At 37.1% G+C, this 27,769-nt stretch overlaps 1 protein-coding gene across 1 annotated transcript in view; it reads left to right on the top strand.

Moving 5' to 3' along the window:
- Positions 1-27,769, top strand: part of BARD1 (BRCA1 associated RING domain 1) — a gene marked incomplete at both ends in the record, with an annotated part of 74,549 nt that overhangs the window by 9,881 nt on the left and 36,899 nt on the right. The window contains 3 exons of the mRNA XM_082840649.1: positions 2,066-2,122; positions 5,472-5,620; positions 18,372-19,333. Coding sequence (XP_082696775.1) covers positions 2,066-2,122; positions 5,472-5,620; positions 18,372-19,333 — 1,168 coding nt within the window. The remainder of the gene's footprint in view (positions 1-2,065; positions 2,123-5,471; positions 5,621-18,371; positions 19,334-27,769) is intronic.

Here is a 27,769-nt window from a genome sequence, read left to right as displayed (position 1 = left end):
GAGTCTGGTGGTGAAAAGCTCACACTGCTTGCCTTCAGTAAGGTTAATGGGATTTAGAGCCTGGGGATTGTTTTGTATAGCCGTGTCTATTCATTTGTTTACCCACAGAACGTCTACTACATCACTTTGGTAGAGATACAAAGGTGAGGAAACTACCAAATGAGTTTATAGAGACAAGTTTGTATATCTTCCAGTCTTTTTGTAATGGTTATTCAGAGCCTGAGAGCAGGCACGGGAGTGGACTGGGGAGCCTGTCTAGCATTGTATCAATAGATTGGCATCCTTGAGTGTCTAAGAGGTTAGTAGAATTAGGGTGGTGGTGAAGATGGCCCAGAACAAGTTAGCTCTGTGGCCTGGGCTGGTAGGGAATCCAAGGAGCTAATACTGAATGGAAGTCTTTCCATGTGGAAAACAACCTGAATATGGAGGTTTGGTCAGGGTGATGGGATAAAAGAGAAGCGGGATATTATGATAGGAGGGAGTGAGATCACACCACTTCTGGGATCTTAGAGGCAGAGCTCGTAATGAAGTAGAATTCAGCACACTTTATTCGAGATCAGGGGTTAGGTTTGGTAGGTCAAGTAATGAACAAAAATTACAGGACCAGCATACGCATTGTAGTAAGGGTCATCTGAACTGCCAGAATCACAGAAGTGGCTGGCACATCACAAGTCATATTTTTATCACCGTGTTCTATGTAGTGTGATAGAAAAATCAGATATTCTGGGTTTTTAGAAAGTGATGGGTTTTATAATGTCAGTGAGCCCCATTTTCGATATCTTGAGTATAACATTGTGGGTGTGCTCTGTTTTTAGCACTCTTTCTGAAAGCTCAATTTCACTTTAATGTTCATATCTATTAAAATGTGCAGTGTGATACTTTTGATCTTTCAAGAAGTGTGGGAAACTGTTTTTATTGATATATGGTATGTGTACAGAGGTAATTGGATAATAATGGTGTAAATACCTACAGGTCCTAGGGTTAGTATAATAAACCAAGCACAAAAGATGTTCGTTCTTTAAAAGCTTTACTTCTCCTGTTTGCTCGTGCCTCATTACGCCCTCTGAATATAATGACTTGATATGTGTTTATTAGTTAAGTAGCATTACCTTCTTAGGATTATCAAACTTAGCAGGTGTTTTTTGATGGAAACGTTGGGAATACTTAATTGTCTGCAGACAGCCAACCTAATGATTCCCATTTGCAGTTGCTTTAAAGAAAACAAACAACTTCCTGTAAAATGAAAGAATGGCTGCATTTTTGATAAGACATCTGTAGAAAATTGGTGGGTACTTGACAACAACCGGAAACCAAATTTTTTTTTTTTTTAATAGGAAACCATAAATTCTTATGGTCAAAGTGACCAGATGTCCTATTTTTCTGTGGCAGTCCTGCTGTTCTATCTAGTTATCCCCTTCGCTCTCAGAAGTGTTCTCACTTGGACAATACACTACATAGTCATTCTACTTGTGGGTCTGATTTTGAGATTTATGGTCTACACTTTGAATCATTAGTTGAAAGAAGCAGCCAGTGGTTGGCTTTGCCTGTGAGAGGTTCAGAGATACTGAACAAAGTTGCTTCTTTCTATGATTTCACAGTATATGCATTATAAAAAGTGTTATAATTTGTACTGAGTTTGGTAGTTGCTATTTGAATTCAGCAGGTGTGTGATGAGACAATATTTAATCAGGGAGTAACAACCTTTCAAATGAATACATCCTTAATATCTTCCGTTTTGAGAAAGAAATATGGTAGTGTTGGGCCTTGGACTTGTGAAATGTTGGGTAAAAAATGTTTATCTGAGGCTTCCCTGGTGGCGCAGTGGTTGAGAGTCCGCCTGCCGATGCAGGGGACACGGGTTCGTGCCCCGGTCCGGGAAGATCCCACATGCCGCGGAGCGGCTGGGCCCGTGAGCCATGGCCGCTGAGCCTGCGCGTCCGGAGCTTGTGCTCCACAACGGGAGAGGCCACAACAGTGAGAGGCCCGCGTACCGCAAAAAAAAAAAAAAAAAAAATGTTTATCTAACAACGACCTAAGTCTTAATTATTCTTCTTTCTTCAAACAGCACTAATATTCTGAGGGACCCTGTGTGTTTAGGAGGATGTGAGCACATCTTCTGTAGGTAAGTAATTATGGTTTATGATAGCTATACACACATACACACACATTTAGTGTAACTATGTTTTTTACTAGGTAATAGTCATGCAATCATGTTGATACTAGTATTACCTTATGTTGTGTAACTCTCATAGATTGCAGTGACTTACTGTACATTATCTCATTTTGGTCCTTTCAACTGTCTTAATTAAAAATCAGAAACTAAAAGCTCAAAGAGGATGACTTGTTGACAGTTACAAAGCTTAGTAAGTGACTTTGCTAAGTTTTGGGGAAAAATTAATATCTGTTGTATAATTCAAATATGTCTCTCTTATTTTTCCAGTTAGTTTTGAATCCAGACTTTGCAAATTGTGAAACTTTAGTTCTTATCGTTACTGGATTAGTTTCCTAGGGCTGCCATAACAAAGTACCAAAAACTGGGTGGCTTAGAGCAACAGAAATTATTGTCTCACAGTTCTGGAGGCTAGAAGTGTGACAGCGAGGTGTCAGGTAGGTTGGTTCCTTCTGAGGGCAATGAGGGAAAATCTGTGCCATGCCTCTCTCCTACCTTCTGGTGGAGAATCTTTGGATTCTGACATTTTCCTTGGCTTATATAGATACATCACTCTCATCTTAGCCTTCATGTCCACATGGCAGTCTCCCTTGTGTGCGTGTTTGTCTTTGTGTCCAAATTTCCTCTTTTTATAAAATACCAATTATATTGGATTAGGGTACTCACCCTGATGGTCTCATCTTAACTTGATCATTTACAAAGACCCTATTTCCAAATAAGATCACATTCACAGGTCCTCGGATTTAAGACCTCAGCATCTTTTGGTGGGACACAATTTAAGCCATAACAGTTATTATAAAATTATATCCATTAAAGCCCTGGCTGAGAGGTTAGTATATTAGGTTTTCATTTCATCTTATTTCTTACTCAGTAGGAATCAATTAAAGGAGTGAATGTCATAGTTTAATTGTCTGAGACAGGGTTAATATATCCTCCTTTGAATCAATCTTTTAATTATTTCAAGTTAATGACTGTGATTATCCAGCATGCACAGACTGCAATATGAAGTTTAAGCACATGTGGAAGTAATTTACTGTATGACTTCAGTGGGCTGGGGGTGTGTGGAGGGCACCTATGCTTGGGGTCCCAATTTTGTTTCTAGAAACATAGGTCTGTTACATAGGGCATATCCAGAAGGAGGATGGGGTAGGAAATAGTATCTATTGCCTACCTGACGTCTCCATCTGGATGACGAAATGGGATTTCAGACTTGATATGTTCAGAGCAGATCTGTTGATCGTCCTCCCCTTTACCCTGTTCCTGCCTCGGTGATCTTCATAGCAGTAACTGGTGCCACTGGAATAAATGGTAGCAAAGTTGCTCAAAGCGAAAACCAGTAGTCATACCTGGTTGCTATTTTACTTCCTTATCCCACGTCATTAAGTTCTGTCAGTTTCACCTCAAAATGTGCCCTAAATCTTGAACTTTCTCACTTTTCTCTATATTTACTACTGTTTATACTTTGGTCCAAGCCACCATCAAATTATTTCTCCTCAGACTAGTTCATAGCTGGTTTGCTTCCCCATTTTCTACGTTCTTGTGGGTGATCTCACAGGAGATCTTTTGAAAATGTAAATCACGTTTGTATCATTACGGCTTTTAAAGTCCTTCAGTGACTTCCTATTACAATTAGAATGAAATCCAAACTCTGCTCTGAGGCCCACGAGACCCTGTGCAGGGCCCAGTCCTTGCCTGCCTCTCGTACCGCACATCCCTCTGGCTCACACTGTTCAGCCACCTTCTGCTTTTAGTGTATTAAACACATCAGACTCACTCCTGCCCCAGGACGTTTGCACTTATTATTTCTTCCATCTAGAATGTACTTCTGCCAGATTTTTGTGAGGCTGGCTTTTCATCAGTTCCATTTCAGCTCAGATATTACCTCCTCCAAGAGGCCTCCCATTATTCCTGTATAAAATTTTGGCCGCTCCCTGTCTCCACTCTGAAGCAAGCAGATTTGTTTCAGGGGTTGTACTCACAGTATATAATAGATTAGTGACGAATCTGGAGCATAACAAACTTGAAATTGTATGTAATGAAATTGCATGTAAAGCTTGTGTATGTGTGTGTGTTCCATACATTTAATTGGATTCTAAAGGGGTCTGTGACTTAAAATGGCCAATGAAAGATTAAGGGAGGCATGAGAACATCTTAAAAGAGAAAATGGTCATCTGTATGTGAACAGAGGAAAGAATTGATTCAGTGTAGTTTGGTTCATTTTTATTATATGATGCCAAGAATTAGGGTTTCCCATATAAAACTGAGACATTTAAAAAATACTAATTCATTTAAAAACAACAATAAAAAACCCATTACATAATAACATAAATAACACTTTTTAAGGAGAAATAACTATTTTGCAAACTAAAGAAAAAATAGAAGAGTGGCACTGCTTTTACATTTTTGCAGATTTCTTTATTTTGCTGAGTAGAAGACAGGTTACGTATTTTGAAGGGGGCTCCATTGTAAGAATCCTCTGGCCCTACAAACGAGAGGGTTACATGAAAAGGGATGTAGTGTTTGGAGGAGATGTGGCTTTTACGACTATTATATTACCCAGTCCTGCTAGAGCCCATCTGGTGAAGCTAAGGGAGGTGTGGATTTAGAGCTTTCTTATTTCAGGATTCACAGACAGGCTTCAGGGGGGATTGTGAACAAACGCTTGTGCACATCTTCGTCAGAGTCACAAAGGGTTTGTAACCCCCAAAGTTAGGAAAAACCTTTCTAACTATGAGACTGTAACTCTTGGACATATAGCCCGAGGTAATTTAATTGAGTTTACAGGTTGTAAAAGTACCTGAAAGAACCAAACATCTTTTCTCAAAAACTAAAGCCTTTAGACACTTGTACAAAAATAAAAGAAAAAACACCTTTCCCCATTTCTTTGCAGTAATTTTAGGTATCTCCATGAAGCACAGTGTTAGCTTTAGAGTAGGAAAGGTTGAGATGCATGGCTTACATGCATTAGGTACTAAATATTTTTTTATATCTCCCTCTGTACTCTCACTCTTTAGAAACTATAGATTTATTTGCAGGGAAAAATTATGCAGACTATTGTCTGGCCAAGTGTAGTCTCTACATAGCAAATTACATAAGCAACTTTAGATTTAGATAGGGTGTGTGTGTGTGTGTGTCTCAGTGTCATACTCTTCCAAAAACACTGTTTTAACTAATATTTTATAATTGACCATTGTTTATTAGAACAGCCTCTGCTTCATTTACTTCAGTTCAAACTTCATTTTTTTCAATTCAGATCCTGCTGAATGTATTGATATCTATATATTTTTTGATCCTTTTTAAGTAATTGTGTAAGTGACTGCATTGGAACCGCATGTCCAGTGTGTTACACCCCAGCCTGGATACAAGATGTGAAGATAAATAGACAATTGGACAACATGATCCAGCTTTGTAGTAAGCTTCGAAATTTGCTACATGACACTGATTTTTCAGGTGAGAAATTTCACTGTCTCTCTTAGTTAAATAACTGATAAATTCATATTGATTTCATAAAGTATGTAAAATATGAATGACATATTTCAGATGTTAAGATTTATAGTGTTAGGAATCATTTTGAGAGGTGACAGATACCTTAGAGGTAATTAGGTCTGACTCCCTTATTTTATAGATGAGAAACCAGGGTCCAGAGAGGTTAAATGATCTTGCCTGAAGTCACACATGCAGTTAGTACCAGGAGCAGGAGAAATAGAGCCTGTTTCTTCTGATTGTCAGTCCAGAGACTTTTTCACCACCTATACTACCTGCTTTTTACAGTTATAATAATTTCTGTATAATATATATGGAATAGTGATTTTGTCCTTAAACTCAGTTAACTATTATTTCACAAGATAGAACACAACCTTTTGGGTATCACTTTTCTACAAATTAGTTAGATTAATTTTGCACAGTTTTGAAAGAGCAAAACTCTAATATCCATTTTCTTTTCTATTTAAATGGAGGTTAATGTTTTTCAAATTGTTCTTACACTCTGTGTATTAACTATATATTTTCCCGTTGTGCTTTCCGCTGAGAGCTAATTAGCTGTGGAAAGCAAGTAAAGTGTTTTTGAATCTTCATAATCAGATTGAAATTGTCTTTTTATTGGCCAGATACCATCATTTTAGCTTGTGTTTATGGGAGAACCTTTTCTTGACTGGCAGGATGCCATGAATGATTGATAAAGCTCATATAAAATGGTTGAATTTCTGTTTTGAGAACTTTTGATCTTAGTTTTCCAACATGATGTGTTATTGTCAGCTACTAAAGGTGAAGTTGATTGGGCAAAATAAAGAAATAAGGCAACTACTTTGAGTCGTATTGACCAGGTCCATATTTCTGAGAAGAATTTAAATCGCAGTTTACCTAAGAAAAGTTTTCTTCGTCTAGTTTTCTGATTTTTGTATTAGACTCCATCCTTTCATGACAAAATGTGCTATGGTGATAAAGTTTTACTGATTTTCAGATGTAATTATACATGCACATGTTTTAAAAAGTACTTAAGAAAATAATATGTAGTAAACCTCTTTAAGAGCACAGTGAAGAAAAGTTTTATTAGTTCATCTGTAATGTTTTCCTTCTTTATCAAAGCCAGTGCTGACAGTGTTTTATTTTCTGTTTAAAACAGATTAGTGTATGATCTGTTACCCCTCCCCCCACCCCCTTACCATTGATTAAAACAGGAGTTGTTAATTAAGAGTCCATGCATTTTTAGGGCTTCCCTGTTGGCACAGTGGTTGAGAGTCCGCCTGCTGATGCAGGGGACACAGGTTCGTGCCCCGGTCTGGGAAGATCCCACATGCCGCGGAGCGGCTAGGCCCGTGAGCTATGGCCGCTGAGCCTGCGCATCCGGAGCCTGTGCTCCGCAACAGGAGAGGCCACGGCAGTGAGAGGCCCGCGTACCGCAAAAAAAAAAAAAAAAAAAAAAGAGTCCATGCAGTTTTAGCAGTGTTGGGGCTTGGGGCCGGGGTGAATTAGCGAGTCTCTTGAATTAAGTGTACAATATGAAAAAGGTTCATGTCTATGTGAAAGTGGCTTTCCTCAGATTCTTTAAGATGTGTGGTCTGTTAGGAATGTTGGCCATGCATTGAAATTTGGGTGCTATCTATATTTTGTCTGTGGCTGTCATGATGTTTCATTCTTCTTCAGTTGCTGTAGAGTAATATATTAGCTTGCTAGGGCTGCTGTAAGCAAGTACCACAGACTGGGTAGCTTATCAACAGACATTTATTGTCTCACAGTTCTGAAGGCAAAAGTTCTAAATCAAGGGCTAGGTGAGTTTGGTTACTTTGAGGTCTGTGAGGGAGGTGTGTGTTCCAGGCCTCTCCTTGGCTTGTAGAAGGCGGTCTTCATGTTCACATGGTATGCATGTATGCATGTTTGTGTCAAATTTCCCTTTTTTGTAGGGACACCATTCATATTGCATAGAGCCCCACTTTCCTCATCTTTACCAATTATATCTGCAATGACTGTGTTTCCAAATAAGGTTATGTTCTGAGGTAATGGGATTAGGACTTCAATATATGAATTTTGGGAGGGACATAGTTTAACCCATAAACAAGTAATGTGACATTTTTAATGGTGATAATGGGGGAGCAGAATAACCTTCAGTGGGTTGATTGTAGTCAGTTATCGCATGCCAGGGTACTGCGTACCATGTGGTGCAAAGAATTAGATGACTCCTCAAGAAATTTTACTGTAGTCTGTGATGTTTGAATTATCAGTATGGTTTTCATGTTTTGTGGACCATGGAATATGAAATGCCTTAAGATTTCATCATTAAAAAAGATATTTAGGAAAATTGCTGAGTTGAGAACAAGTTTTTGTGTGGGACCTGAGGCCTTTTGGAATGCTGTCTTTCTCATCTCAGAGGAGAGGTGGAGTTTGGGGAGAGAATTATGGTGATTCACTTTCCAAAGGCCATTTTGTGTTCATTTCCTTATTATAATGAATAATAATAATTACATTTAGTCATTACCAGACTTTAGCTGTGCTGGCTTTAATAGTTTACTTATTTTAAGATGAATTGAAATTTCACTGATTGCCTAACCTATAATCAGAATTTTAGGATCTTTATTCTGTAGGTGAGGAAATTGAGGGCCTAGGTTAAGCAGGGTGGTCATGCTGTCAGTTTCTTGCTTATTGTTTTATCATTTAACACGGTGCTTTTGTTATACGTGTGGGCATTTGTTTTACTTGTTGAATTGTGTTGGAGAAAAATTGGCAGCGTTAAGACTAATTCATATCCTAGAGACTAGACTTAATTAAAACAATTTTTAAAACAAACTCTTAGGTTTTGATTTCAATAATCCATTTTATAATGGTGACATCCTCCTTTGCTACATTTAGAGAAGATGAAATAAGTCTAGAGTATAAACATATACTTTTCTATCTGGATCTGTAATTTCCATGGTACAAAGTGTTTTCTACTTATTGTAAGTTGCATTGTTATCAACTTTGCCTCCTAAGGTCCCCCAAAACAAATTTAGCCTTGAAGGGCATTTGAGGTGTTTTCTTTCGGTATATCCCTTGGTTCCTTATAGTTTATCTATTCAATATATTTCATGTATATATACCTTTATGTTAGTTTATTATCTAGCAAGTACTTCTAAAACTAAAGTATAAGGCAAACTAGGTGAGTGCGTAGAGGGCGCTAACAGCTGGGGACGAATAATGGTTGATCCTCTTTATAATGAGGAAATTGGAAAATGATATCATTATAAAATAAAGGTATTAGATTAAGTGATTCCTGAGTTCTAGCTCCAAAATCATATGTTTCTGTTAAATAGTCAAGTGCTGAAGATGATGAATTAAGCGGAATGGTTGGACATCTCCCACATTTTCTATATTTATTTTTTTAAACCTGTAGTTCACAATTCATCTTCCAAATGAACCTTGTTACTTTCATTTACTATAAAATATATAATTACTATAAGGTGGGTAATTAGGAAGAACTTGTTAAATGGTGGACATAGTATATAGTGTACTGGAGATAAAGAAGCTCGATTTACAGTAATACTTTCTCAAATGAACTTCTAAATACTTGAAGAAATTTTTCTTGGTTCAGTGTACTTTAAAGAGAAGAGGTTGTCTGTCATAAATTTTTCTGACAACCATTTATGGATAATTTTACCTTATTCTTTAAAATGTAGTCTGCTTTCTACCAGTGGCGTTAAATTTAAAAGTTTTTATTTTCTCTTGCCCCCTATCATATTAAATCAGACCTTGCAGGTGCTGGTTAGGTTTTGTGAAGCATATGTTGGTGTTGGTGACATTAAAAAAAATGCTTTGATTATGCTTTCATAGGATCCCAACTTTCCCTTCTGTTTTCTGGTTTGGGAGAGATCCTGGTCTTTCTGTAGCAAATTACATAGTGTTTCATATATGCTATGACTTTTTTATAATAGATGAAGATGAGCATTTGAATAGCTGTGTCGCTGTTGTTTTGTTTTAAATGGAACTGAATACTTCTTAACTTACAAAATAATCACTCTTTAGTGAAGGTGTTAATGTTGCACAGATGGTAGCAAAGTACTTTCCTTTGATTTTTAATAAGGGGCTAGTTTGTCAAAGAGTTTTCTCAACTTCTGCTGTGAAACCTATAATAGAGAATAATTTGAAAGGCACACAGTGTACATCATTATAATCCTTTGATGTAGATTAATGATAGCTAAATCACATTTTCTAATTGCCTCCCTTTTCTTTAGTTTATTACTAAATTTTAAGAAAAACACTTGGCTAAGCAGCTCCTTAGCAACATGTGTGTTGTCTGTTCCTCGATAGTTTGTGGTGTACTCAGAAATATTTAAATTCAGAGAATAGAATTCTTTTAAAAATGTCATCATTAGGAAATTTACTATGTAGAGGAAGGACCAATATTTTTCTTCATGAAATGAGTATGATAATTTATCATGCTTAGAAGCATTCACCCATAAAAACTGTTGTAGCTGTTAGTAGTATGATTTATGTTCCAGCAGTGGTGGTGATTTTGCTTTTTACAGTCTTAACTTAGTTATACTGTGTAAAATCCAGAACTTAAGATCATGCTTGCTGTACTGGTTCTTGCTTAGTTAGGACAAGATGCATAATCAAAATCTTCTTAAGTAAATTTATTACTGGATGACTAGTGAGATTATTGTGTACAATGTAAACTACATAAATATATGCTCTCTGCATTTACTCCTTTATAAGTTAGGAAATATGTGCTCCTGAGTTTGAAGTTTTGTTGTCTTTTTAGATTTAGATTTTTTAGTTGATTGAGTGTGTTGTTACTACCTACAAGCCTCAATTTTCCTTTAAAATGCCTAATTCTCCTAATTGGAAGTTTTATAAGTGTTGAGGACTTCAGAATTTGATATTGTTTTTAATTGAAAATGTCATCAGCTTGTTTAATAATAAATTTTAAAAACTCAAGTATGAGTTTTTACAGGCTACCAGAGGATTAACCTTTAAGACTTTGTAATCCTGAGTCTTTCTTAAAAAGTAATCTTGATAACATTTCATTTTGACCTTTTCTCTAGTCTCGAGATTATGTCGGAAAGGACTTGATTTTGAAATCTACTTGTCACTGCAGAGAAAAGACCTTGTTGAATTTAGACATAAAGTCTGTGTGAATGGATCCTCATTCTGATTGTTTTTATTTCCAAGATCCTGTCCTAACAGCACTTTTCTGAGCAGGTGATGTTCAGTTCGGATGTAAAAGGGTGTCAGAGGGTCTGCTCTTATTCGGATACCCACTCCTTCCAGCTGGGTTTATCATTTACTGACTTTTCAGTGCAGTGCTTTCCTTTTCCATTTCCAGAAGGAAGGGATAGCTTCTTTGGAGTGGAGTGGAGTTTGACTGAATTCTTTTGCTTGGCAGGGATCATATCTCTGAAATTTCTACAGAGATAAATGCTAATTGTTTTTCAAAATCCACTGTTTCATTTTTCCTTATCTGTTTAAAGTGCTGTCTTTTACTTGGTAGATCTATTTATAAGGATAGGACTTTTGTACTTAAGAAACATGAGGTGAAAGAATAGGCAAAAGAGATTTTGAACTTTAGAGAAGATCTGAGCTTTTAGTTTATTAATCCTCTTGTGTATTAATAATTTTCAACTGATAAAGTGTTCTGTGTGAATAAAGAATATCTAAAAGGAATTCAAAAAATATTTCATAACTTCCTTTTCTTTTGCTAATATTTTAAGACATGAGAAATGTTGAAATGTATTCCCAGAAACAATAAGAAAAATGAAATTAAAATTACGTTGTGTCTTTTAACTATGAAAGCTTTGTAGGAAGAGCACACTTGACAATTTTTTATAACACTGTAGTAATGTCAGACACGCTTATTCCCTACACAGTGGCTGTTACCAGTCCTTAGGCGAAAGATGTACCAGTGGCTGTTGGTTTTCTTCTTAAAGTAACTTAGTGTTAGAACTTGGTTCATTAAAATTTTTCTCTTGATTCCATAGTGTAAGAAAACTGTTATACAGAGTTCTCTTCAGCTTGAATGAGGAGTGACCTCTCAGGAGAAAAACATGATTCAAATAATGTCCTTTTTCCTTCTTTTTGAAAAAATAAGACAAAACATATTTCAGTTGTCCTAGTTGGTTATAGGAGATTCAGTCTGTGTTAATTTGGAGAATGAGTATCAGGCAATATGAAATTATTTGTTAGTCACTGTCAATCCTGTCAGGTGGTGGTGGTCATGGTGATGGTGTTTTTTCTAGTTTCCCTGCCTTTCTGGTGTTCTTTTTTATACCTGAAATGTCCTCTTGATAATCCAGTTTGTGTGGAGAGAAGAGCACTGAATTGGGAGTTAGGAGACTCCCTTCCTCTCCTTTTTAACTTTAATGCCTCATATTTAAAATGAGAGAATTGGACAGGTGATCCTTCAGATTTCTTCTAGCCCTTAAATTGAATTCTAACCTCCCTTGTATCAATACCTGTCAAGATTTAAGAGAGGATATCAGATAATTTATTCATCAATTCATCAATGTTTTCTGATTACGATTTATGTGCACACCTCTGTGCTGGGCTGACCTGGGTTTTACCTGCCTGTGTGGGGCGGGAGAAGAGAATTTCAAGGGAATATTTTTTAAAGAAAAGTGAATGGGCTTAAAGGCAAAAACAAAGCAAGAGAGCCTGAAGAGGGATCACTGCCAGAATCAGAAAGGGAAAACTGTACAGTTCATCACTGACTCTTTCTGGAGCATCTGTTAACAGGCAAGATCAGTAGGTCTGAAAAAATACAATACGTACAAAGATCATACTATATGTGTGTAGAAAAAGGCTCACTTCTCCATTGTGTCTCCTCTACTCACACTACTGTGTTACATACAGTACTGTTTCACTTATGACACCAGATGTGTGGGTTTTCCACACATCATGCCATCCTGTGACATCAGCTGGGTGTCTACAGTTTACTCAGTTCTGACACTGTCCACTTGGGGATAGTGTCAGATCTTACAGGTTAAGAGTCCCACAAGACTGCCCCCCCGACCCAGCCTCCACTCCCCCCCCCCCCCCCAGGTGCCAGTCTCAAGTCCAGATTGTGCTTCTGACCAACTGGCTATAGATTGGAAGCTCCCGTCAACTCCTCAGGTTTGAATAATTTGCTAAGTGACTCACAGAATTCAGGAAAACATTTTACTTACCAGATTACTGGTTTATTATAAAAGGATATACCTCAGGAACAGCCAGACAGAAGAGATACATAGGGCTAGGTATGTTGAAGGGGTAAGGGGCTTCCATGCCCCCCCTGGGTGTGCTGCTCTCCCAGCAGCTTCACACGTTCATCAACCTGGAAGCTCTCTAACCCTGTTTTGGGGTTTTTTTAATGGAAACTTCTTTACATAGGTATGATTGATTAAATCATTGGCCATTGGTGATTGGCTCAACCTCAATCCCTCCTCTCTTCCTGGAGGTCAGGGGGTGGGACTGAAAGTTCTAGCCCTGTAATCCAGGTTGGTTCCCTTGGCAACAAGCCCCCATCATTAGGAGCTTTCCAAAAGTCACCTCATTAACATAAACTCAGGTGTGGTTGAGATGGGGCTTGTTATGAATAATAAAAGACACCCGTTTCACCTTTTTCATTGGAGCTATTTTGGGAACTGGGAACACAACTAAATATAACAAAAGATGCCCCTGTGGTTCATACGGGAAATTACAAGGGTTTTAGGAACTATGTGCCTGGGACAGTGGACAAAGACCAAATACATATTTCTTGTAAATCACAATATCACATATAGTGTGTACTTAGTGAAACTTTTGAATGTTTACTTAGTGGCAACATGAATTCAAATGCCAGCTCTATCACCAATTAGGTATATAACTTCATGTATTTTATTTTCTATTTGTTTAATTTACCTAAGAAATATAAGAGAACATTCTCTTAGTAACTGATTAAGCAATATAAAAGTGTGTAAAGTGTGAAAGTCCCCCCTTCACCCTTTATCCCCAACCAAAAAACCCAACATCTTTTTCAGAGGTACTGTTTTCATTGTTTAACCTTCCTAGTCTTTCTTTTATGAATTTATGAAAATATTTGGACATAAACACAATAGAATTTTAAAAATGTAAATAGGGTTGTGCTACACTTAAAGTGTCTTGAGGATGTTTGCATGTTAATTGACATGTATCACGGCTACATAAGATTTTGTAATATAAATGCTGCATAGTTAACTGATTTCCAATTGATGAACAATAGTTAACTGATTTCCGGTGAGTGAACACTGACTTTTTTCCTAATTTGGGCTATTACAAATATGGCTGCAATTAACACATCTATGTTTTCAGGCACATGTATGAATATTTTGTATATTTTGTAAGATAGGTAACTGGAGGTAAAGTTGCTTTGTGAAAGAGCATGTACGTGTAAAATTTGCAAATATTTTATCACATTGCCCCTGAAGTTCCTCAGTGCAGTGCTGCATCTTTGATGATACTTGGCAAAGGGCCTGTCATGGCTTCCTGCACGTACAGGGGGTTGCGATATAGGAAAGGAGCTCTGAGCTTTGGGGAACTGTTTTTATAATAAGCAGAAATAGGGGAGCTTTTTTTCCCCTGGGGAGACACTACTGCATCCCTCACGGTGGCTTGCTGCAAACACAGCCCTGAGAAATGGCCTGGATAAAAAGCAGCCAGGGCCTTGCCTTCTTGGTACATCCTGCAAGAGTGTGTAGGGATGTTCAGGAGCCCGGGCGGCCTGTCTCTTCCAGCATCAGTGTTTTTTCTCTAGGTGCCTTCAGTGGTGCAAGCCAGAAACATATGAATTGTTTTTGTCACCTTCTCTTTTATTCATTTCATCACCAAATCCTGTAAATCTTATCTCCTAAATATTTTTCAAATAATTCTACTTCTTTCTTTTTCTACTATCACCTCCCCAGGCTGTCGTCTTCTACTTAGACTCCTCTTTCGGCCTCTTAATAATTATTCTTGCATCCACTCTTGCCTTCTTCTGACCTATTCTCCCACACTCAAGCCAAGAGGGATCTTTTAAAAACACAGGTGTAGTCATGCCCCCTGATTCATATAAAGCAATTTATTGGTTTTGTATTGCTCTTAGCATAGGTATCGAAGTCTTTAACATTGCCAGCAAGAATCTGCACGGTCTGACTATTGCTTTATAGTCTTCATCTTTAAACCACTTTATTCCTTGGTCTCTCTGCAAGGCAAGTGTACTGGTTGTCTTTTAGTTACTGAAATATATCATACGCCCTCTTGCTACTGGGCTTTAAGCATTTTATCATCTCTCCCCTGCCTATTTGTTTAGTTAATTAGTAGCCTTTTAGGTTTTGTATTTTACCATTTCTACTGCTACAGTGCTTGTCAGAGCCACTGTGATCTTTCTAGTGGATGATAGCTATGTAATTGGTCACTGTGTCCATTCTTTTCTTCTAAAGTTCCTTCTCAGTAGCAGCCAGAGTGATCATTCTAAAGCATAAAACATTCTTCTTCCTGAATTGAGTCTGAATGAGATCCAGCTTGCTTTAGCTGGGTTGTATGATCCCATTAAGTTCATTTATTTAGCAGGAGGTATTGGTTGAACATCTACTATGTGTTAGACATTGAGTAGACACTGGGGAATGGCAGGGTAGAGATACAAACTTCTGCCTTCCTAGAGCTTATATTCTGATAGGATGAGACAGACAAGACACAAAAAGAGGTGTAAAATAAGTAGGAGGTGAGAATTTGTAAATTTAAATAGAGTGTCAGGGATGATCTCACAAAAAATGTGACCTTTGAGCAATGACCTGTAGTTGATGAGAGAGTGAACCATGCAGATATTTGGGGAAGAGGTCTCTAAGCAAAGGGTCAGCAAATGTGAAGGCTTTGAGGCAGAAGCATACCTCTTGTGTTTGAGGAACAACAGGGAGGCCCAGTGGCTGGAATGGTGAGGAAGGAAAGAACAGGAGGTGAGATCAGGAAGGAAATGGAGGGTCTGGTTATTTCTGGCCTTTTAGACTAAAATTGTGGCTTTTATTAAGAGTCAGATTGACAGCCTTGGTGGGTTTTAGTGACAGGATCTGACCAGTTATAAAAGGACCACTGATTGCTGTGTTGAGAATCGACTTAGAGCGGAGGAGGCAAAGACATCGTCAGGGAGAGGACAAAGGAGGGTGGGGCAGTAATCTAGTGAGACAGTATGGTACTGTGGTGGTAAGAGTGGAGGTGCAAAAAGTAGTCAGATTTTGGATGTATTTTTCAGGTAGAACTGGTAGAACTTGTAATTTGCATATGGGATGTGAGAGAGAGAACAGAGACAGGTTTGACTCTTAAGGGTTTTGTCCTAAGGCAGCCGGACTGATGGATGTGCCATTTACTGAGATGGGAAAATTGTAGGAGGAGCAAGTTTTGGTCATGCTTGGTGTGAGATACTTACTAGGAGTAGACATGCAGGTACAGTCGTTAAGTAGGCAGTTGAATAGTGGAGCCTGGAGTCCAGGGGAGAGGTCTGGGCTGCACTTACACATTTGGAGTTGCCAGCGTATACATAAATAACTGCGTGTATGTTATGTATATATATGATTATTAAGGGAGAGACTGCAGATAAAGTCCTGATCCCTCCCACCTCAGAAGTGAGTGGAATGAGGAGTAGCAGCAAAAAACCCCGAGACTGAGCTTTTTATAGAATGCTTCTGCTTACCTGCCTGACTTCATTTCCCTCCATTTTCTGCTCCTTCTCCAAGTTCCAGCCACAATGGCATGCTATCCATGGAATATGCTAAACTGGTTCCCATCTTAGGACCTTGGCACTTACTCTGCCTTCTGCCTGGGAAACACTTTCCTAGATCCGTAAGTGACTGCTGCCCTCTTGTCATTTAGGTCTCAACTTAAAAGTGAGCTCCTCAGAGAGGCCTTTCTTCATGACCTTAGCTGAAGCAGCAAGGTGTTTGTGTAAAGAGTGCTCACTCACAAAATGTCATTAGGGACAATGATTATTTTCTTTTTTAAAGTTCTAACGAATCTTTGTGTTTTATTTCCTGATTATAAATACGTATTTTTTTTAAAAAAACTTTCTTATATAGTATATAATACATACATCGTAAATGTATAACTTGATGAATTTTCACAAACTGAACTTACCCAGAAGAATAAACAGTACTCTAGAAGCCCCTCTCATTGCCTGTTTCCAGTCACTGACTCCTTTCCCCATAGGGATGATCACTGTTCTGACTTAACACGTTAGATTAGTTACAGCCGTTTCTATGTACTCTTTTATATCTGGCTTCTTTTGCTCAAGAGCATGTTTGAGTATATAGTTATAGTTCATTCATTCTCGTTAGTTTTTTGTTTATATAGCTTGAGGTTACATTAGATGGTACCTGAAGAGTTGTGACTATTATCTTTAATTCCCGAGATTCATTTTGTCTGAAGTAAGTTGAAATCAGGTAGCGTAGTCCTTTCAACTTTGTTCTTCTTCAGTGTTGTGTTGGCCATCCAGGTCTTTTGCTTTTCCACATTATAGTTACTTTGCTCTTCCATGTAAATTTTAGGATTAGCTTGTCTATTATTTTTTTTTTTAAACATACTGGAATTTTCTTGGGATTATGTTACAGTCTATAAATCTGTCTGGGAGAATTGACATCTTAACAATAATGAGTATTCCAGTTCATGAACACGGTATGTCTTTCCAATTGTATAGGATTTCTTTCATAAATACTGTTAATTTTCAGCAATCAGATCTTGTACATATTTTGTTAGACTTGTACTTAAGTATTTTTTGGTACTATTATAAACAGTACCAGATTTTTAAAAAAATTCAGTTTACATGTTCATTGTTAGTATACAGAAATACAGTTGCAGTTGAACTTGGTACATTGACCTTGTATTCTATGACCTTGTTACAGTCACCTGTTTTATTTTTTTAAAAAGATTCTCTGGGATATTCTATATAGCCAATCAAGTCAGCTGTGAATAGATACAGTTTTATATCTTCCTTTACAATCTGTGTGCGTTTTATTATCTTTTTCTTACCTTGGTGTGCTATCCAGGACTTTCAGTATGACGTTGAATAGGGATGGTGAGAGCAGACATCTTCACCTTGTTCTTGATGACAGGAACAAGATAATAGGAACAAAACAGTAGTTCCAGTCTTTCTTCATTAAGGATTGTACTAGCGGTGTGTAGTTTTGTAGATGTCCTTTATCGGGTTGAAGAAGTTTCCTTTTATCCCTAATGCTGAACCTTTCTAAAAATAATGAATGGATGTTGGATTTTGCTTTTTTCTATATCTGTTGAGAAAAGTCACATGGTTTTCTTTTAGTTTGTTGATACAGTGAATTATATTGATTGATTTTCAAAAGTCTTTTTTTAAATTAAGCATCAGTTAATAAGTCTTAATTTTTTTTGACTACTGCTTATTAAATCTCATACCTGCCTATCAGTCTGTTTATTTATTTAGTATAGCTTTTCTCCATGGCTCTTATCACTACCATACAGCAGGCTGTATGTTCTACTTATTTATTTGTATATTTTGTCTTTCCCGTGTTTTGTTCCCTGCTGTGTCTCCAGCCACTAGAACATTGTCTGAAATAAAGTAGGATTCTGTAAATATTTGTTGAACGAGGATATCTGTTTTCAGGGAGTTCAAAATCTAGGAGGGAAGGAAGAAGTACACAAATAAAAGGTGACACACCTTAGGAGAACTATCAACAAAATTCTTTGGGAGCTCAAGATGGGAGAGATTGTCGTGTAACAGATTTCTTTTCCTTTTTCCTATCAGATGTGAAAGAAGAAACATCTAGGAAAAGTTTATTTAGTGATGCAGAATATAAGAAGAATTCAATAAAAATGTGGTTTAGTCCTCGAAGTAAGAAGGTCAGGTATGTTGTGAGTAAAGTTTCAGTGCAAACCCATCCTCCTGTGATAAACAATGAAAATGCTCAGCAGGCCTCCATGTACGAATTTGTCTCTACAAGCCCTCCAGTGGATGTTTCTGAGAGAGCTAAGAAGGCTTCCACAAAATCTGGAAAAAAAAAGAAAAAGAAAACTTTGGCTGAAATCAACCAAAAATGGAATTTACAGGCAGAAAAAGAAGACGGTAAACTTGACTCCGAAGAGGAATTTAAGGAAAAGCTAGTATCCTTCTGTAGCCAACCATCTGTTATTGCTAGTCCGCAGATAAATGCTAAAATAGACTTACTAGCGAGTGGCTCCATAACAAAATCTGAATGTTCTAGAAGCTTAACTGAAGTCTCTTTACCATTGGCTGAGCACATTGAGTCTCCAGAAATTGAGAGCAGGAATGAAGTAGTGACTCCTGAGAAGACTCTCTGTGAAAACGATCTTACATCTAAGAAATCCTTGCCATCAGGTCATAATGGGAAACGTGGGCGTCGCAAGAGACTTTCCAGTTCTGTTTCTAAGAGATGTAGAAGCAGCAGTCCGAGCACCAGTGGAAATTCTATTAAGCAAACAGTGCTCTCAAAAAACATGCCATTGCCTGGATATTCTTCACCACCTTCAAAGAAACTTAAAGTTGGTGACACAGTGAGGAGGAGAAGCAGTAATATATTAGATGAATCCATTAGCCCTTCACCAGGTACGCCCCCTTCTACACTGAATAGTCCAAGTTACAGACGAATGATGTGTAGTCCCTCAGCAATGAAGCTATCGCCCAGTAGTCTTATGGCTATGAAAAGAAATCATCGAGGAGAGACTTTGCTCCATATTGCTTCAATTAAGGTAGGATGCTTACTCGAAAATACAACTTCAGAATGAGACCCAGTATAAAACAGTTTCTTTGGAGTTTGTGGAAAATGATATAAGATTACTAGGCTAATTAACCTAACCAGATGTGATACTTCCTGTGAACCAGAGAAGCAGAAATTCATAGGGACTGTATCCCTACGTCAGAGCAGTGGCCCCTAGTCCTGAGGAGCTTGATCTTGCAGGACAAAACCAATATTTCCGTATTTCAGCTTCAGCTTTGCCAAGTGCTTTCATTTTTGTCTATTCCATAATGTTTTTTGTCAGTTTTCACCATTTTGTTTACCCATTCTTCTCATGCTTTATGGATATAGACAGACAATTGCCAAGTTACTGCTGGCAACACATCTTTATTACCTAACTTCAGAGCTCAGGGCAGTGTGAGAGGGGATGAGCTTCTGTATTGTTGACACTCCTAGTGGGTATTGCCGGGATCTGGGAGGTTGCGAGACGTGGTCTGTACATTTCTCCAATGACCTGAAAATTTGATTGTCAGAAATGGCTCCTGTGGTTCACCACAAAGGGGCTTCTCTGGAGCCCACAGTCAGCCCATTCCTTTTCCTAGCCTATTCACTGAGTTACCTTTATTGCCTCTACACCTGGGATGCGGCAGTGTTCGTTTTTTGGAACCTGGCTAGTTTGCTGAGCATGTGGTGTATGTACTTGTAGTGGTTAATCTTTGAAATGGATGCAAGTGCTGCACGTAGAGGGGAGCAGTTAGCATCGTAGCTTTATAGACTTTGGTCTGTGAATTCATGCAAGTGTTATGAAAATACAATATGGGAGAGATTAGTACTAAATTAGCGTAGCTTTTATGATCTTTCAGTAAATTTACTGGGAAACCCTTGGGTCCTTTGCATGGATGGGGAACTTTGGGAGGTCTGGAAAGAGCCCCTTGAGACCCTGAACATGAAGCTGGTGAGCAACATAAAATGTCTGGGAAGAACACGGAGTAGGCATTGAGTCCAGGGATTCCTGTATTTTTCTGTGGAGAAAGGGAAAAGCACAAAAGTGAGTTTCTTCCAACGCTTTTTTTTTCTTGCTTTATCTTCCAATAAATGATGAATGTAGGATCTCTACGCCTGATGCCAGTAAGGGGAGAACCTGCAACATGACTACTTTCTAGGCATTTCGTATCCTATGAACAACTTGAATTTTTGGAGTTGGCTCTGGTTACGTTTTAGTCTGATTTTTTTCAAAGCATGATTTTAAAAAGCAGACTATATTTTTTGTCCTCTTTGTTTTACTTATATCTATGTGTTTGTATCGTATAATATATAAGGTATAATAATCCTAACATAATGTTATTAATGCTTCATAGATATAAGTAGCTAGCATAATAATAAATATTTTTTGTTCATTTTTCTGGCTAATACATACATGTAGACTGCTTTAGTTTCTACATTTTGCTTACTGGGAATTATTTTCAGACCAGCAGTTAAGCATCTGCTTTCATTGGTAGAGAATTTTTCACTCAGTCGTAAGAATCATTTATCTTTATTAGTGAGGATCTCTAGGACCTAGAGTCTAGGCCATGGTTTGGCACATCTTTCTTAAAGGGGCAATTAGAGTAAATATTTTCGGCTTTGTAGGAATATAGTCTTAACTATTCAACTCTGTTTTAGTGCAAAAGTAGTCATAGATAATATGTAAACCAATAAAACTTTACACATGAAATTAGGTGTTGGGCCTACAGGCCGTAGTTTATCTGTGCTTGGCGTAGCCTGTGGAAAAAAGCCCAGTGGAATCTTAAGACAGGAAAGAATGGTGGCATGGTGCCATCTTGATGAATTTTCTCTATTGATATGTTCAAGATTGCTTCAATACAAGTTTTGTCAGATTGTCATTTTACTTAGCAATTGTCTTGCCAGAATTAGAATTACTCATTTTGATTCTCTTGAACTTATCAAATACTATACTGTCATTCATTGGCAGATTCTGATATAGTACATTTAAGAAAAGTTAATTGATTTCTATTGTTTTTTAAAATGCCTATTTAACAATAATGTCCTCTTTTACAAATTTATTATAAGTTGAATGCATATCCCCGTCTCAGCTAGATTTTAATAATCAAACAAATACTTGAAGAAAAATCAAAGGATTTATCAGTATATTTATCCTTTTATAAATAGTATTCATTTCATTTTCTATCCTAATTTTTTTGTTTACAACCGAGAATGAATAATCTGTGCATACTTGAAAACCAAATGCTGCAATCCTGCTGTCTTGTTTATGCTTTGTATCCACCTCCTTCAGAAAAGGATTTGAGGTGGCTCTAAAGTTAAAGCTACAGTTGGCTTTTGAACAGGGCAGGGGTCAGGAGGGCTGACCTCCACATAGTCGAAATCTTCGTATAACTTTTGACTCTTAAAAGTTAACTACTAATAGCCTACTGTTGACTGGAAGCATTATTGATAAAACAAAGTCGATTAACACATATTTTGTATATTATATGTATTATATACTGTATTCTTACAGTAAAGGAAGCTAGAGAAAAATGTTGTCAAGAAAATCGTAAGGAGGAGAAAATACATTTATGGTACTGTACTGCATTTAGATAGCATAAGTTTACGTCATCTGTTTATAAGATGAATCGTCTGTCAGTACATGCATCAGCGTTGTCTTATATGATACAAAACACTGTAGTTGGTATATGTATTACTAACACTAGACGTCAAAAATGAAAAGATATTGTGAAGAAGAAATTCGTATTTATTTACATGTATAATGATTCATGCATTGATAAGAAGCAGCAATATGATTGCTTTATGGTAGACTAGTGTAATTGATAGAGTTGCATCGCTGTAGCCTAGCTATATACTATAAATGAATCATAAAATTTTATGGCCTAAGTATTACAGTCATATTCATATTACAGTATTGGAAACACCATTACGTTTTTTTAAAAACCACTTACCTGTGATGATAGGCTAATGGGCAGTTTCTCCAATTACAAGAGAGAGGCATGCTGTACAGAGAGGCATCTTGTATGGTAATGTAATTCTTTGAGAGCAAAGTTATAAAACAGTAAGAAGACTAACACATTATTAATTTTATATTAAATATCACCTTATGTCTATGTAAGGATAAACTATTATCTACATATATTTTATGCATTCATGACATACCTAACTTTTCTTAATTTTTTTGATAGTTCTGTGCTACCTGGATTGTCTGCAAGGTTTTTCAAATTGTCACAAATATTCCAAAAACTTTCCAATATATTTATTGAAAAAAATGTGTGTATAAGCAGACCCGCACAGTTCAAATCTGTGTTGTTCAAGGGTCAGATGTACTATAACATGGAACGAGGAGCAGGGAAAACGAAAGAGTTACTGCAGCTGAGTCATGAATACAGACCTGATGACTTTTCAGGTAGCCGGAACAAATGAGGTTTTTTGCTGTCAAAGATAGATTTTGTTGTTGTTATTGTAGTTGTTATTTTCCCCTGAAACATCTTATAGACATGCAGTGTCCACATTTTCCATGTTTCCCCCAGATCCTAAGTGTGCACTGTGCATGCCTGGTGGATACACTGAGGGCAGAGAACCCCACAGTAGTTTTACTCTTCTGTTGGGCTAGTTAGCTTCCCTTGCTAGTGATGGCTTTATAGAATGATCTTTGAACTTAGTCACATCATTAATAAAATTCTTTAATAGCTTGCCTCAGACCTACCTCTGGGCATCTTTGTTGGCCATAGCTATCACCCTAGTGGAAGCTACCTGTATTTTCTTGTCCTAACCACTTGAAATAGTTTCCTATTGCTGTCATAACAAATTTCCACAAATTTAGTGAGTTAAAACAAGGCAAATTTATTTTCTTACACTTTTGTAGGCCAGAAGCCTGTATGAGTGTCACCATAGTAAAATCAGTTCGTTGGCTATGCTACTTTCTGGAGACACTAGGAGAGAACCCGTTTCCTTGCTTACTTGGGTTGTTGGCAGGAACTGTGTACTTCCTTCTGGTTGTAGGACTGAGATCCTGTTTTCTGGCTGGCTTATAGCTGAGGGCCCTTCTCAGGTTCTAGAGGCTGTCACATTCCTTGGTGTGTGGACCTCTTCCTCTGTATTCAGAGCTGACAGCAGCAGGTGGAGTCCTGGTATTCCATCCTTCTGCCCCAGCCGGGAAGAGTTCACTGCTTTTAAGGACTCATGTGATTAGATGGGAGCCACTCGGACAGTGCAGGATAAATCTTCCCCACCTCCAGGTCTGTACACTTAATCACATTGCAGAGTTCCTTTTGTTGTGTAAGGTAACATAGTCACACGTCCCTGGGGATTAGAATGTGGACATTGTTGGTGGCAGTGTGGGTGTTGTCAGTTTTCATCCACATCACTGAACTACCTTCTCTGCTTTTCCTCTGTACTTAGTGCACTCATTTCTTTGTATAACAGCCAAAGTCATCTGACCAAAGCCATAACTTGTCTTTTCTGTGCTGCCCTACCAATAACTTCCCGGCTCACTTAAAATAAAATCCACAGTCCTCCTTATGGCCTCTACAGACCTCTGCTCAGACGCCACCTCTTCAGAGAGACTTTTCTGAACGTACATAAAATAGCAGTCTCTGCCATATGCTTAGCTTGTTTTGTTTTTCTTCCTATTATTATTTCTTGACATCATTATTAGAGATCTTTTTGTTTCCTGTCTTTCTCTTCAGAATGAGAGCAAGAGTTGTTTGTTCAGTGTTCTGTCTTCAGTGTCTAGAACACTGCCTGGTATGTAATAGATTGATATTTGTTGAATAATTGAGCGATTTTCCCACTTAGCCATGATCTGAACCCTCTTCTGACACTGAACTTTAATGCTACCAATACTTGGCACATGTTCTTTTTTCTGCCTCTTATATCCTTTCCTCTGAATCTTTCCCTTTTCCCTCATGATCCTTTGTATCTAACGTTCAAAATCTAGCTTATAGCCTGCCTTCTGAATCAGTCTTTTACAGAATTCCCAGAGTTGGTTTTTCCTCTATGGTGACATTGTTTTGTTTGCATTTATATGTTTTTAGCTTTCTGTTTATTATATGACTCCTCAATTTGACTTTGTGGTTATGTGGAGTTTATTGCCCATTTAAAATGTAATTTCAAAATGTGAGTAATAACTTCATGCTTCAAAAATAAGAATAAAAGTATTTACAGTGGAAAGCCTCACTCCCATTTCTGTCCTCAGCCACCCTCTTGCTGACAAGCCCTTTCTTGTGAATTTCTTTATACAAATATAAGTAAATGCTTTCCATATTAGTACACACTTTTCTGTACATTCTATTGTAGCATAGCGTTCCATGAATTTTTATTATTTTACTGGTTCCTTACTGATGGATGCCTGTGTTTCCATTGTTCTGCTTCTATAAACTGTGCTGCAGTGAGCAATCTTTGTTTCATATGTGAGCAGGTATATCCTTAGGCTAAGTTCCTAGAAGTGGGACTTTTGGGTTAATGTAAAGCATCTGTTAACCTTATTTATCTTGAAACGCTCCGTACTTGGCAGTAGAAGTCTCTTATTAAATATCCAGACTGCCTAAATATTCAGGCTGCCTGAATGTAGACAGTTACTATATCATCAGCAGATAATGTTTATGTTCTCAGTTCTCAGATCCTTTTCTCCTCAGGATCATGGGCTTATAGGCCAGCCAACTAGTTTTTGGACATTCAGTGCCATTTGCATGCATACCTTAGACAGGATTATTCTTGAATTCTTTCTTTATACATTTATTTTCTTACACTATGGAATTTCAAGCAGAATATTTATTAATACTGTGTCTGGGATGTTGTGAGTATCCTTATTCAACCAGAACAAAAGTTGAGATTCACTGTGCTCTCTTCATGCCCCCATGTTTGTACTTGAATATCTATGTCACCTATGGCTAAAGTGATTTTGAGAACATTATGTTATAAACAAGAGATTTTATGAGGAAGCATTATGCCTACCAGAAACTAAGATAAACACTCATTGTTTATTCTTCTGATTTAATAAGAAAAATCTTAGTATTTGACATTTCATTATACAGAGAGAAAAATTTGATTTGTTATTCTGCCTTTTCACCTTTGCTTTAGAATTTGTTGATGCTGGAATAAACTGCCCCAAAGTTCTCTAGCACAGATTCTTCAAATGGTAATGATTACTCATAATTCATGCCATGGCAGTGAATGTATTAGAAATAGAAGAATGGCTTGAAGTTGACATGCCATGATGTATTTAAGGTGCAGACATAATAGATAATATTTTGAAGGCAACTTACAAGGGATGGTATGCCTAACATAACAAAGGTGATGAGGATTTCTTAGGTAGAGAGAAAATCCCTTGTGAGACATCTCCTTTAGGGTTTGACTTTGTAACCATTCATTATACCTTAACTTAAGGCAGTCATGTTATATTGTGTGTAAAATCATGTTATTACTTATCCTCCATACTGGCTTCCTCAGACAATAACAAAGGACTCAAAAGCAAACTGGCATCTGTGATATTTTCAAGATTTCAATTTCTAGAGCACCTCTTGGAGTCAGTCTCCATTTTTCCCTTTGTCACCCACCATCTTTGTAATACCAGTAATTTACTGTCACGATGGCTAGGTTGTCCGAGTCATCTGTGAAATTATTTTATTCAGTAAATAACTAAGACACCCAGAAAATGTTTAATAAACTTTAGAGCTCCATTCCAGATGACTAAACTTTTTTTTTTTTTTAACAACACCTAGTTGCTGAAAGGAGAAATTTTAGGTACCTGGTTAGTTCATTTATGTGGAAAAGCTTAACCATTTGGCTAAGTCATCATTATTGTACTTAATTGTAATGTCCTGTACTATTTTTATAAAAATATTTATTCTTAATAGTATTTTAGAAGAGCTAACCTTTATAAGGAAAAAGTTTTATTTGTGTGTGTGTGTATTTGTTTTTGGAAAGTTAACTTATACTACTGCCATATGCATGTATGAAGAATATTTCCTATGAACGAAAGGTTAGCAATAAGAAAATTCAATATGACACTCATGTTCCCTTGTTTTCAGCCTTTAAGGTTTTATTTGAAAACACCAAGTCTGTTTAAAATTTTTTATAAGCTTTGGTAAATACTTTTTTCTTAGATGGTTTCCCCCCCTGTGGTTTTAAGAGAATCTCAATTATTCTTTTAAGTTGTGAGAAGCCTAAAAGTGAGTGCTTATTACTCAGAAAATATTCTGTTTGAGAAGAAAGTAATTTAAAGAAATCAGAAGCGGAAGTTAATTTGTTTCCTGGAAACTTTATATTGGTTCAAGCTTACGCAGTTACTGTGGACCCTATCTAATTATCGTAATTTTATTTATGTGCATGACATTAAATTTACATAAAGTAGAAGGAGAAAATATGATGAGCTTTTAAGTACTAGGGAGGAAAAAGCAGATCGGGTATAAAAAGCAAGCAATTTGCAAATCAGCTATACATTTCAGGGAAGTATAGGGGTAAAATGTTAACAGAAGACACCTTTGATAATATGAAGAGGTGACATGAAAGAAAAATACCACTGGCTAGCAACCTGAAAAGAGATTCTGCTTTTAGCTTCTGAATTGTCACTAATTGTCTATGGGACTCTTCCATTCCACAGTTGTGTTTATATTATTTTACAGGCTTCTTTAGGTTAATATGTTTTTGTGATTGCCATGTAGAATTAGACTGAGGACATTTTTGAGAAGGTTTACATATATTTTTTTGTGGATACTTTCATTTTGAAGGTCAGGAATGCGTGTGGTTCTGGCAGTTCATCTGCCCCAATATTCATGGGTTCGTTTAAAAAAAACCAAATTTGTATCTTGACAGATTTTCCTGAGCTCATTTGGAACTGACTTGAATATAGTGCAAAAGGTGCTAAGTGTATGTTAACTTGTGCTAGAGGTGTAGAATTTGTACCTCTAAGGAACTATGGGAAATATTTTTTTTATTGGAAGTGGGCAATTGATTTGAAACATACAGAATACTTGTTTTTTTAGGCCCATTTAATATTTAAGGTCATTTTGCTAATTTAGGATCTTAAAAATATATGTTGTATGCAGGTTTGTTTTTTTTAGAAAACTGAGTAAGCTACCATCTTAAGATTTGCTGTATTTGAGAGGTAGTCTGAAACAATCCAATAAAAGCAAATGTTACTGTATTTAGGGGACTTAGTGACTTCTACATTTTCAAACCAATAGAGAAAAACTCATTTCAGAAGAGTGCTGGGGCTGGGAGTGGTAGGAGAGAGGAGACGTCCTTCTCCCTAAAGAAGCTCTTCTCAACACACAACATTGGCATGTATAACTTTTGTCATATGTGACTTTTATTTATTCAGCCTTTTTCAGAGTAAGCTGTCAGTTATTTTGGAGAAAATAAGCTTTGCTTTTGCCTAAAAAATATCTTTGAGCAAATAAGGTAAATATAAACTAAATATTTCGAGGATAAGTGGATTAAC

This window comes from Leucopleurus acutus, assembly GCF_964270905.1.
Source record: "Leucopleurus acutus genome assembly, chromosome: 6".
NCBI lineage: Eukaryota > Metazoa > Chordata > Mammalia > Artiodactyla > Delphinidae > Leucopleurus > Leucopleurus acutus.
The sequence above is the reverse complement of the archived record's forward strand: the minus strand, read 5'-3'. Positions and strand labels throughout refer to the sequence as shown.